General features: G+C 45.7%; 1 protein-coding gene across 1 annotated transcript in view; it reads right to left on the minus strand.

Annotated features, from left to right (window-relative positions):
* LOC136565198 (sphingosine-1-phosphate transporter SPNS2-like) overlaps positions 1–13,249 on the minus strand; it is a 136,740-nt gene that overhangs the window by 13,083 nt on the left and 110,408 nt on the right. Inside the window, exon 11 of the mRNA XM_066563676.1 lies at positions 7,373–7,536. Coding sequence (XP_066419773.1) covers positions 7,373–7,536 — 164 coding nt within the window. The remainder of the gene's footprint in view (positions 1–7,372; positions 7,537–13,249) is intronic.

Raw genomic sequence — 13,249 nt, forward strand, 5'->3', positions numbered from 1 at the left:
TAAAGTGGGGGAGGAAGGAGGAAGGGAGCATGTTTGGAGTGAAGGTGTTTGTCCTTCATGTAATTTGTGTCTAAAGGGACCCTGCTCTCCTGGGGGATGGCTCAACACCCACCTGCCATGGGAAGTGGGGAGTGAATTCCTTGGTTTGTTTTGCTTTGTTTGGGGTGCAGCTTTTGCTTTCCCTATTAAAATGTACTCAACCCACAGGTTTTCCAGCTCTTACCCTTCCAATTCTCCCAATGCTCTGGGGTGGCTGTGAGGGGTTAAAGCCTGACCCAGGTCGAGGACCCAGCCACAAGTAAGTTGCTCTAACACACCCACAGGCACAGGATCTGCCTTGCAGACTGCTGCACAAGCAGAGGTCATTGCTGCTCATAAAAGCCAATACCTTTGCAAAATGCTCTGACATCAGGAAACAGCATGGCTGAATTTTTCATGATTTCTTCCATTTCCTTGTGTCAGAGATTGTTTCTTGCTTGGAAGGCTGCTGCTTTCTGCTCCGTGCTCCAGTCACCTGCGTGGGATCTGATCAGATTTTGTCTCTGTGCCAGGGCAGCCTTAGCAAAGGATCTGTCTCAGTGAGAATTTAAAACCTCCTCCTACATGGCAAAGTCCCTGTATGCCAAGAATTCTCCTTTGCCATGCCAGTGCCAATTGACATGCTGGGTCCATTGGTAGCATATGATTTCAGTGCCCCTTGCACCCTGTGGGAAGGTGCCTTCAATCCTGATTTACAGCTGATGAACATTCTAGGGACAACCTCTGCCTTCCTGGGGCTCACAGCAGAGTCAGTAGCCAAGACAGCAGGAGAACTCCCACGTAGTTCTTGATCTGGAGCTCTTGGAAAAGTGAGCTTTGGCTTTCCTACAGCATAAGGCACATGGAGAAGTTCCATTCTTGCTGTGGGAGAGCACTGAGTAGCTGGGAATAGTGCAGGAATGTTGTTTTCCTTTCTCTGGCCCAGGGGATGGACCTGGGAAGGTCAGTCTGGTGGGGAATGGGTGGTTTGGAGAACCCAGAGCTCTGCCCACAGCCCCTTCCACAGATCAGGGGTTCCCAGAGCTGTGCCAGCAGCAGCCTCCCCCATCCTTCTGCCTGGGCTAAAGCAAAGCTCCTGCTGCCAACACTGAACTCTGACAGAGCATTTCAAACACCCTGCCAGGACCACAGCTGAGCTCAAACTGCCTGTGAGAACCCACACTGACCTTTGCCACCCCCTGCATGACCTGCAGGAAATCCACAGGGTGGCTGAAGTGGCACAACAAATCAGCAATTGCTCTACATGAGAATATTTTCCACCTGCATAGCACCAGCAGTTCCCAGCTGCAGCAGCATTTAAAATTCAAGTCCCAAGCTGTTACATTCTTGGTTTTGCTAGCTGCTTCTGGAGTTACAAACATGGCCAGTAAGCAGGTGAGAAACCAACAGCTCTACAAGCTTTTCCAGCCAATAGTAGAACCACTTACATTTTCACCACCTCTCCCCTTTGTATTCTTACCACAGATTCCATATAAACCATCTAATAGTCTAATCTTGTTCATCTGCAGTCTGTGAGTTTTTATCATGCCACTGTCAGATACTCAAAACTCACTCCTTGCCTCTCTCCTCCCATCACCACAGACCCTCTGTATTTAATCCAGGCTTTTTGCTGTTAATTCATGTGGTTTCAAAGGCTAACAATGTCTTATTTGGGCTAAAAAAACATTGTGAGTTTCTACCACTGTAGAAATGTTTAATTATTGTTCTTTTGTAAAGTCAAAACAAATGAAGCAATGATATTCCTCCCCATAAGCAACTGAGTGTCAACAGTGAGCAAACTGTTCTCAAAAATCCCTTTTTGGGAGTTGTTAAAATCCACTTGCAGCTCCTGAAATCCTCAAATCCAAACCCTGCCTCAATGCAGCACTGACACATCTCTCTAAAATAAGTGTCCAGCATCCCATAAAACCCTCTGTGATACAGCTCCAGCAATTTCAGAGAAGGAATGTTCTTTTTGGCAATGCAAACTACCAGAATGGGGCACACTCAGCACCAGTCAGCTGCCACCTCAATACCTGGGAAATGGTTAATGGCAACAACATCAGGTCACCTGGTGGGTCCTTTCTGTCTCCAGCTGCTGCCACAGAAAAATGAAAGAAAGGGAGGTTTGACAGCTCTGTGAGTCCTTTCCCTGTCCCACATAATAGAATCTGCAAAGCAAAAATAAGGTCAGACACTTTCAAATTGCTGCAATAGGAGAACTGGGAGATAATTTTGTATCCAGTTCTGCAAAAGGCTAAAAATAAGCCTGATAGGAGGCAGGAGAAAGAGCCTGAAAATGGATTATTCTCATTTTTCCTGTAATGCAATTTGAAGATGTGCCATGTTTAAGACAGCACAAGTGTCTGGACTAGGGATGGTTCTTTTTGTGGATTTTGCTATCTCCTCTGTAGAGGATTTTTTTTCTAGTGTTTGTACATACCACTTTTAAAATTAAATGTCCACCAGCACTTCTACTCACCAAGAGCCTCCACATCAGATCACAGGTGTTAAAAGTATTTTTTTTTCTTATTAAATGTTTAATTTTCATTTTAGAAGAAAATAAATACCTTGAGTTGTTTAAATAACCTAATTCTTATTATGCAAACAAAGGGGTGAAGGATTCAGGCTTGCAGGCTCTCAGGTGCTGAGTGGTCACTGGTTAAAGACTTGAATTCTTTTGTTCTCAATATCTGCATCAGTGCAGCTGTTTATTCCTGCTCTGGCTGCACCAGGGATCCCCTCTGCAGTTGCATCCTGCTGCCTGATCTGCATTGCTGTGTCCTTGGCAGAAACATCAGCCTCTATCATGCACAGAGGGACTGAGCCAGTATAAAACTTGGACACCCATCCTAAGCATCTTTTCAAACCTCTGGAAAAAACCAGAAAATATAATGTTTCCAGGTGTAAAACCAGGGATTAAGTTTAAAAAAATGAACCAAACAAAGAAGAAGTTAAAAGAACAAAATCCTTTGAGGAGCAGAGTATCCCACACCTGCACAGGGTGATTTTTCAGTGAGAATTTAAAATCTCCTCCTGCATGGCAAAGTCCCTGTATGCCAAGAATTCTCCTTGAATCCAGATGAATTTGGTTTTCCCTCAGCAGCAGCTGGGAGTGGCCATGGCTGGGGACAGGGCTGCAGGATCACTGCACTCACTGCCCAGGAGAGGACCCTGCTACACACTAATTATGGTGATTTATATCCCTGGTACCCAAAAGCTGTCACAGCTCGGGAAAGGGACTTTTTTGAATCCCTTTTTCTAATTAAAAAATAGCACATTTTTCCTAATTATTGATGGAGTTTCTATCAAATACCCAATGTGGGCTTTTCTTCTGCAGCCCTGCAGGGTGAAGCTTTGTTTGTGTGCTCCACACTGTGAGTGAGGAAGGGATGCACACAAACCACAGACACAACTCTCAGCACTGCTGGGCTTTTACTTCCATGGAGAGAAGAACCTGGACTGCTCCCAGCCTTGGAAATGGCTCCTTAGCAGGGCTGCACAGGTACCTGGGATGGAGCTTGAGGATAAAAGTGCAATTATCAGATTTCTGATCCACTCCACAGGGCTCTGCCATGGCAGGAGAGTCTAAAATCTAGTTTGGGTCTCACCAATGTCCCTCAGGCAGGTAAGAGAATTACAGGTCAGAGTGCTGATGTTTGGAAATTAAACACAACTGCTTTAAGTCTCCTCTGCAGAGTGCAGAGCAGGAAAGAAACAACAACACAGTCAAGTGATATCACAGAAGGATTGTACTTGAGTGGTTTAAAAAACAATTGAAGTATTTATCATTGCTAGTGCCTAAGACCTCTTACAGAACCCATTCTTAACTGTTTATTCTTTCTTATCACTTTGGAATGGTGGGATTAAGTTTGTGTTATAGAACTAGTCCCCAAAATGACTGGATTATTAGCACAGACTGATGTGCTATCCTGTTCTCTGCAAGTACTACATTTTCTAAAAGCCTCTCTAGGATGTCAGACTTCTGAAGCAGCATGAAAATGGTAATAAAAGAATTTTGTTTTAAAAAAAGAATTTCTATGGAAAGATTTTTTTCATTTGTGTTTTGTGAGCAGCCTTGTTGACTGGAATTCCTGTGCTAAAAAAATACAAAATATGCCAGGAATTGTGGCAATGATAAAAGTAGTGTGAAAGCCTGGAAATTCTTTTTTTTTGAAAGGAAGCATGGTGGAAACTGGAGGAAGCTTTACAGGAAAGAGTTGCTATCCTGGTATCTGCCCTGCCTGGAAGAAGAAATTATTTCTAAACAAATGCCCAGAGACGGTTACACAAAGAAACAAACAAACTCAGAAATCCCAGCAATAAATCCCCGAATGACATTTCACAGGAGTGTGGCAGCTAAAGCAGGGACAGCTCAGCTTCCATGGGCTGTGGGAGCAGTGTTCCACTCCTCTGCTTCCGTGCTGGGTCACCAGAGAGGTGGTGCCAGTGCCCTGTGCCCTGGCCCTGGCAGTGATGGATGGCATTAATCCCTGGCGTGCGACGCCGCTCCCGCAGGTTAATTGATTTCTTTTGGCAAAGCCAGCTCCCAGCTCCTGTTGTCTGAGCAGCAGGACTGGCTGCACAGGGAAAACAAGGCAGCCTGAAATAGAAATTCCTCTGTACCCAGCAAGTAATAGGTAGGATGGAGGGGAGGACTGGCTGGGCAGAAAGCAGCCCCTGCCAAAGGTGTGTGATGCCAAGGGCAGATGGACTGACAGGTGGGAGCTGGACGGTGCATCTGGGGTTTTTATCCACTAATAGCAAAATGCTGTTACCTTTCCTCTCACAGGCAAGCATGGAGATGCTAACAAATAAATCCTGCCCCATAAATTCTGAGGAGCCACTGAAGCTGCTGGAGGGGGCAGATGGGACCTGGTTGACAGCACAGACCCTGCTGCACAAGGGTCCCTCCACAGTCTCCAGCCTTACTTCTCTCTTACTCCACTCTCACTTCTCAGTAACTTGAGGGAAGCTGCACTCCAGGAATCTCACTGCAGGATGCCACAGTGTATTTTTAACATAGGAGTGGGCACACCCCAGAAAGAGTACCCTTCCTAGGAGTCACTTGAGAGAAATTATTTTGTTAACCATTATTTATGACACTTGTTCTCTCCAGTTTGCAACACAAAATATCTGTGACTGGGTAATAAAAAAATTCATAAACAAAGTGTGAGTCAGGAAAGGGAATGATGCTGAAAGAGAAACAAAACCAGATTTGAAACCTGAATGTTTTTCTTCTAAGAATGGAGCAGTGGCTGTTTGTGAGGTTGGTTGCTCTGGATGTGGACAGAGTACAACCAAAGCTGCTAAGGGCAGACAGCAGCAGAGGAATAATCCCTTCTGTGTAGGAGCAATTAGAGGTGTGGATGTGATCTCCCTCCCACATTAACACTGCTGTGCAAGCTGGGGCTTTGGCAGAACAACTGTGTAAGGCACAGCAGTGCTGGCAGCCAAGCAGAGCCACCCAGCTGGTGACCAGCCTGAGACCTGTGGTGTCTCCTGAGTGAACCAAACCCTCCTCCTTGAGATCTGCACTGGAGCTGAGAACAGCTGGATACCACAGTGCCCTGCTCAGCATAAAGGTCCAGGTGGGCTTGACATGCTAAAAAATGGGAGTGACCTGGGACTCCTCACTGTCTGAATCCTGAGCCCCTCCTTCACCACCTGAGGTGCTCTCATGACACACTGGCAGCACGTGTGATGCAAAGGGACACCAATCACACAGCTAGAAGTGGAATGAGCACTCTCCTCTCTGAACACAGGAAAGACAAGCCCAGAAGCTTTCCTATTATCAGGTGAGCACCTTAAGCAAAGGAAAATGCTGCAGAGGGGGTTTCATCTGCTGCACTGACACCAAGGACTTTTGGATCCTTGCAGCAAAAAAAACCCACCCTGAGCACCCAGAAACTTCTGTTCACCTTGCCATGTCACCAGGTGGTCACTGCCTGGGCTGGCATGGACAGCTTATCTGCACAAGCACAAAACAGGGCTGGAGAGCAGATCCATAAGCTGGAGAGCAGATCCCACCTTCCTGCCTCATGCCATGCCAGGGAGGGAAACAAGGGACAGCTTTCATGGCTTACCCAAATAATCTGCTGTCGGATTTACCTTGTTTTCTCTTAGAGAGTCCTTCCTAGCACCTAATTTCCAACTTCCCTTCCTGCCATTTAAGACTCTTGTACGCAGATAACGAACCAGGCACACACATCCTGGCAAAACCAGGATGTGATGTCCCCAAAGCCACACTGAAGTTCAACTCTGTAGGACTTCCCATCATTATGACATGAGGTCTTGTTTTTCCACAATGTTTAAAAAAATAAAATAGAGGAACTTCTCATTTCTTTGGTATTTCTGTATGCTAGTAAAAGGAGGGTGGAACTGCACTTACAGGGCCACAGCACCATCTGTGGCACTGCTTCCAAATCTCTTTCATCCATCTGATAAGACAGTGTGAGCCAGAAAGTATCACCCAAACTGTTCACACACTTATGTCAACTCCAAACACCTAATTTTCCTTCCACCTCTACTACACCTGGATTGATATTCCAAGGCCCTCCTCCTTAAGGTAAATCAAGGCTCCCATTCTCCAGCGAGAGAAAAGCAAAGGCAACTCACAGCCAACACCAGACTAGTCACCTACCCACATATTCAGCATGACATTACACATAGTAACTCTTATTTTTCAACAATGATGAGAAAGAGACTAACCCCAGAAGTTTGTATGTCATGTGGAAGCGTCTTCTGAATTACTGTAGTTGCCAACCGTGAGATGATCCGAATCGGTTTCTTTACTGAAAAACAGTAGCTTTTCTTTCATGAAGCTGCAAGAAGGGACTGGGAAAGACTCTTTATCATAGCAACCCTTGAGTGCACATGTCCCCACACACAGCTTGCTGCTTCCTTGCCTCATGTTCTTGGCTGGCAGAGGTGGTGAGTGGGGCTCTGGGGATGGAGGCGGGTGGGTGCAGCCTTGACCACCAAGCTCTGGGGAGCACCTCCTGCTCCTCGCCTCACACTCCACCAGTTCCAGCACCCAGCAGCCCCTCACCATGGACAGCCTGGGCTGTGACATGCTCAGGCAAGGGTGTGAGGGGCCTGTGCTCCCCTCTGAGCCACGTGGCCAACAACTGAGATCCACCAGAGCAGAAGCGTGTAAAGGATGCCCAGCCAGCATGACCCAAGCCCCTGTGCTTCGTGCAGCCTCATGCACTCTCCTGAGCCCAGGTTCTGAACACACAACCCAACATCCTTTACCTGGAAGGGCCAAAGCCAGGGCAAGAGGACAAGCATAAGGTTCAAGAGAGCAAACAGGCTGTGGTGCCTCCCCGTTGGCAATGGCCAGGCTACTCACTGTTGCTCAGCTTTGGCTCGATCACTGAGGAAGAAGAGGGCTGTGGCCAGGAAGAACATCCCTCCCAGGACAACCACGAACGGGCAGAGCATGAGAGCATAACCCAGGCTGAGGAACTCCCACACTGGAGACTCCTTTGTGCTTTGTCGTATCAGGTCGGAGATCTACGAGAGAGGAGCAGAAAAATGAATCACTCAGATGAAAAAGAGACACCATGAGAGTGAAGGGAACACAACTCCTGAAACAACCACCCACCAAACATGTGTGAGCTTTAAAATGGAACAGTGTGTTCAGTACAAGCTGACTGTCCCTCACACCCTTCAGCCTTCCACACTGGAGCCTGGGCAGTTTCTGCTCTGAGGCTTGGCAGGGGCTCTCCTCTTGCTGTCACTCTTCTGGCCTGATCTAATATTATCCCCACAGCCCTTTCCATGCTCTCCCAGGCAGTGCCAGTGACAGCATCTGTGGGTGTCTGACCTTGCTGCCCTGCCCAAACACCCTGGGGAGCCAGCAGGGCCATGCTGGTGCTGCTCAGGGGCTGAGGCAGTGACCAATCTTCTGCAGCTCCTATCAAGTCCTGCTCACTCCCACACCTGATCTACCTTTCAGCAAAGGAAGGTATTAAATTCCATTTCTGTGTACTGAGTGGGAAGGGGGGGAAATGTTTTCCAAAGAACAAAAAAAAACCAAAAAAAACCAAACCAGATCCCATCTGATTTGGAGAAAAATAATTGGAACCTGGGGGCTTTATGCCCATGTCTGAGGTATATGGGGCTCATTCCATCTTCCAACCCCCCAAGCTTGAAGTGTAATTGTGTACAAGACATGGCTCTGTCCCAGGCTCAGATATGGGGCTGTGCTGGCACTGCACACCACCAAATTTACGGATCAAGTCAATCTGCACCTTCTGACAACCAAAAAGCATCATTACATGAAAGTAAACACAAATTATTTACACCTGCACAAAGGAGCAGAGACATACAACAGCACTATTTAGTTTGTTATGAAAAGCTTTTGCTAGAACTCAGTAAAATGTAATGCTTGTCTGTAGTTTAAACTTCCACATTTTAATATTTACTGCCCAGCAAACACTTTTACTCTCCATAAATCCAAGAGAGAGGTAGCAACAGTTGGGGTGGGTCTCAAGGCATTGGGTATTTAAATGTCCAGCTCTGTTTTTATCCATGACCTTTTGTTGGGGGAGAAACACTAATTTATACCAAAAGACTGCAGGGAATTTGGAACAAAAAAATCCTGCTACTGTGCACACACACAAATCAGCTCCAGAAACAGTCAAAGCTTGTGCAGCAACTTCAAAACTGCCACATCACTGGTAATGGAAAAGTTGGAGTCAAACACAACCTACAAGCAAGTTCTGACATTCAAGGCTTAAATCTTGACAGAGAAAAGAAGAACTGTCACATGCAGGAGCAATCACCAGCTCACACTCTGCAGTGACATGGAAGGTAAATGTGTGTGAGGAGGTGCCTGACCAACAGAAGGTGCCAGGAGCATGATGCTCATGGGGACTCCAAAGAACGGGTCACTGGCTGTGTTTGAGCAGGGAGATTTTGGGCACTGGGGGTCTCAGTGTGTTTAGGCCCCTCTCACAGCCCAGCCTGGCTCCTGGGGAGGGATGGAAAGGAGGAGCTGCCAGCCCAGTGCTGGAGGGGACACTACTGCACATGCACATCCTGCCCTCCAGGATGGAGCCCCCTCAAATAAGGGGAGTGAATCAACACTGGAAGAGTGTAACTGCAGAAAGAATTGAAGGGTTTTAGCCTCATTTCTCTGTTTCAGAGAAAGGATGAGGAGAACATTTCAGTGCTTGGGATGTAGAAGAGTTCTAGTCCTCTCAAAAAGAACTTTATTCACAGTGTAAAACACACGAAGAAAAACAAGAGTGTTGCAAACAATTCTTATGTGAGACTCAAGGAAAATAAAGTGACCATTAGTCAGAGAGATTTATTAAAAAACAGCAACAAGACTTGAATGTGAAAAGGATGCACCACAGGAAAGCAGCAGAATGTGCTCTGCATTCAGGGACATCAGCTGGTCATTAATTCCCTTTTGTATCCACACACCTTAATTCCAAACATTTCCCTTACTCTTCATTATGAACCAGAATTTGGCATCGAGTCAATGTCTCTGTCAGACTGCAATAGCCAGAATTGAGGATATTCTAAAACAGAAATCTAAAGCACTTTTCATTTTGGGGAATGGATAAAATTATTCTCTAAAAGGACCAGACAATAAATCACTTGACAAATTGACATGGTAAGTCAGCAGCAGAGGATGAAAAGCCATGCATGTGGTTCTGATTGCTTTCTCCATGGATGGTATGACATTCTAGGCTAAAAAACAGCTTTGAAAGTGTAAAGTCTCCAAAAGATAAATCTCCCAATGCAGTTTGTCTCACACCTTCCCTTCTAATGCAGCAAATTGTGTTGACCTTTTCTAGCAACAAATCATGTTATTATTAAATCTGCTGTATTTTTCATTTTTAACCAAACACATTCTGTAAATGCACAGTTTAGTAAAAAATGCCTTTCCTCCCTTTCAAGGTATAATTCTTTCCACCAAGCCTGCTGGGCTTCCTCACCCAGGTTCCATATAATACACTCCCCAGTGTCTTCATCTCTAAACTCTAGGATTTTACCAGGGTCCACATATGTATTTTTGCTGCTCTCTGTTAGCTTGTTCCAAACCACCTGCTAAGGCTGGAACTTTGGCATCTCCTCTCAAGAGGACACAGGACATAATTACAGACCTAGGCTCCAAGAATGACACACCGTTTGCCAAATGCTCTGCTCTGTACTGCCAATTTTGGGTTTTCCTTGCAATGACAGCATCCTGAGCTGGCCAACTGTGATTTGGCAGGACCCAATCAAGCATAATTTTTGGTGTCTTCTCTCTAAGATGAGTAACAAACTGCGGGGGCTGCGTGTGGCCGGTGCCAGCTCTGCAGCACAGAGTCGTGTGTGGGATTCCTTCCTTTGTTCCTCCAGCTGGGAGGTGCCAAAAAGCCTCAAAACATCTATGCAGAACATGGGGGTGGAAAATCAAGAGGGAAGTCCTGTTGCTGCTCTGCAGTTTAATCACAAGTCTTTGATACCAACTGTAAGAGCCTGAATTAGAGATGCAGTGAAAATGCAATTTATTGGATCCAAAGTGTTCCAGCAGTCCAGGGTTGTGGGTGACAGAGCTGTGCCCACAGCTGTCAGCTCCAGCTGCAGGCAGGCCCTGAGACCCTGAGTTTAGGTTACAATGCATTATAGATTTTTCTTTTGGTTACATTGCATTATAGACTTTTCTTTTGGTTACATTGCATTATAGACTTTTCTTTGCTGAGCATCTTAATACAGTAGAACCAATCTGTACCTTAACTTTTATCTACAGCCTATCATAACTACTGTAATTACCATATTCATGTTACTGTTCTCCAATCACTAAAAGTTGGTACATTACAGTTTAAGCTAGAAGTTGTTTTTCAGTTTTCTTGCAGTGGAAAATTCTGAGACCTTTTATGTACTTGCAGCATTTGCTGCCTTGTTTACCCGTGCTCTCTTTCTGCTTGGTAAAAACATCTTCTTGTTTGGGGTGGGTTTATCCTTTGCTCTAAGCCATAAAAACCCCTTCTAACTAACACACCCTTTGCCTCCTTGGTTACCCAGTGAGACTGGCTCAGCAATTCTTTTCTTCTATATCAAAACTTGCTTTCATTTCTATTCCTTCTTCAGATTCTACATTCAAAAATCTTTCTGCTAAGCATACATATCTGTGAGACTTTCTTGTCAAACTTTCATCCTTCCCAACAACCAACCTAGCTGTGAAATTCACATCTCCTCCCTTGCTGTGCAGCACAGAGCTCAGAGCAAGAGGAATGACTTTGCTGAATAAATTCAGCTTGAGGCACTTTCAGAGCAGAACAGGACAGTGTGTGCTCAGCTGGTGGCAGCACCTGGATGGAGCCCAGCTGCAGACAGCTCCTGCTTTCTGCAGAACCAGCAGTGCAGCTGCAGTGGCACCATCCCAGCCCCAAACCCCCACCTGTGTCTCCATCTGAGTGCAGGAGACAACAGGGGAACAAAGGGAAGCTTCATTACTGTCTTGGGAAGAGTGTGGTGTGTGCTTTGGAACAGGCTGCAGGCCATGGAGACAGGAGATGCCAAGGTGGGCTGGAGCCCAAGGAAGGCATCTGGATTCCATGTTCTATCCCTCCTGAACAGTCTGGGTGGGTAAATTAACTGATTTATTAATTACACAGTGTAATGGTAAGAACATCTCTGAAATCACTGTTTCATTTCCTCCTCTCTTGTTGCTGAGTCAATATTTCAATTCCTCCGCAATTGGCTTCTCTAAGTTTCTGATGTTGCCACTTGGGCACAAATCCTGCTACATAAAAGAGTATTTCTGGCACAAATATCTGATTTCCATGATTACCATGGAAAGTTTGATACAAGCCAGGTTCTCCCTGGCTGATCATTTCAGTACAGTTCCTAACACAGTATTCCCTGTAACCCCACAGTGGTTTGAGATCCACCCACTCTCGAGTCAGAGTGAATATGAAAGATTTCTTTAATTTTCTAAAAAAATGGACTGTGAATGAAAATGAAGCTGAGAAAGCAAAAAGAAGGGATTTTATAAAGTAAACAATTTGCTGGGCCTGGGGGAGAGCAGAAGAGTTGACACTGTGCTAAGTAGCATGAGGAACAGTTTATAATAAGAGGAAGCAAATCTGTTTTTTTAATGATATTGTCCCTCTCCCAGGATGACCAGGCTGCATTAAATACATGGTGCTGCCTTGAAAAAGGCTACAGTAAATAAAGATACTCCATAAGGATGCTGCTTGCTGTGCCAGGACATGGACTTGGTACATCAGAGCAATATCTGCCCCATTTGCCCTGAGAGGGTTGGAAGTCTCTTTTCCTCAAATCATTAACTGCATTTCTCTCTGGTCTGGTGTGCCCAGGGATTTTCTAAGTTGAGACTGGCCTTTCTCTGATCCCAGAGAGAGATGCCTCATACCATGGGGCGTGTGAAGGAACTCCCATGACCCAGGTAGGTGAATGTGCAGGGATGGGGGTGCCCATTCCCATGCAGAAACAGGTCTGGGGCACAGGACCTTTAGCAGAATCCCTGTCCCCACCTCTCCTGGCTGCATGGACCCATTTCCTGTCTGTATATTCCACAAAAGCAAAGTGAATCCTTGTGAAGAGAATCTGGACACATTCTGAAAGGTGCTCAGCACCATGAAAACTGCCCATCTTGGGAGCATGCAGGATCCTTGGCAGCTCAGAGGAAGAAAACATTTATTTAAGGAGGTTTTCAGTGCACAGAGGAGTGACAGAGCAGATGAGACAGAGCTTGAAATACTCGAGTGCAACAATGACCTGCTTTGGATTTCTGGGCTTTCTCTATTGAGATACTTTCACCTACATGAAACATTTATCAAAAATACAGAGAACCTGAACATCTAACAAGGTCATGAACATGACAGATGCACAGAACTCTGAAAAAACACCAAAACCAGGCTGTGAACCCTGGGTACAGAGCATTTTAGAGATGGGAAGTAATTTGGTATTTTATTAACAGACTTAAATTTTATCTGTTCCTGACTCATCAGAAGTGGGAAGCTTGTTAGCTCGCTGCAATGAGGAGATCAATCCCATGAGGACTGGTCTCCAGGTGGTTAATTCTCCTCTTCTTTTGCAGCTGACAGCTATGTCAAAAATTTGGCCTCCAGTGCACTATGAAAAAGGCTTTTAATTACTCAGGACCAGAGAAATCTTCAACTTGCAGTTACTGCTTGAAGAAACAGGTAATAAGGAGGAGGGGCTGGAGGTTCTCACCCTCACATCATTTCCCTGGCAAGCA

Source organism: Molothrus aeneus, chromosome 20 (assembly GCF_037042795.1).
Source record: "Molothrus aeneus isolate 106 chromosome 20, BPBGC_Maene_1.0, whole genome shotgun sequence".
In the NCBI taxonomy this organism is placed as follows: domain Eukaryota; kingdom Metazoa; phylum Chordata; class Aves; order Passeriformes; family Icteridae; genus Molothrus; species Molothrus aeneus.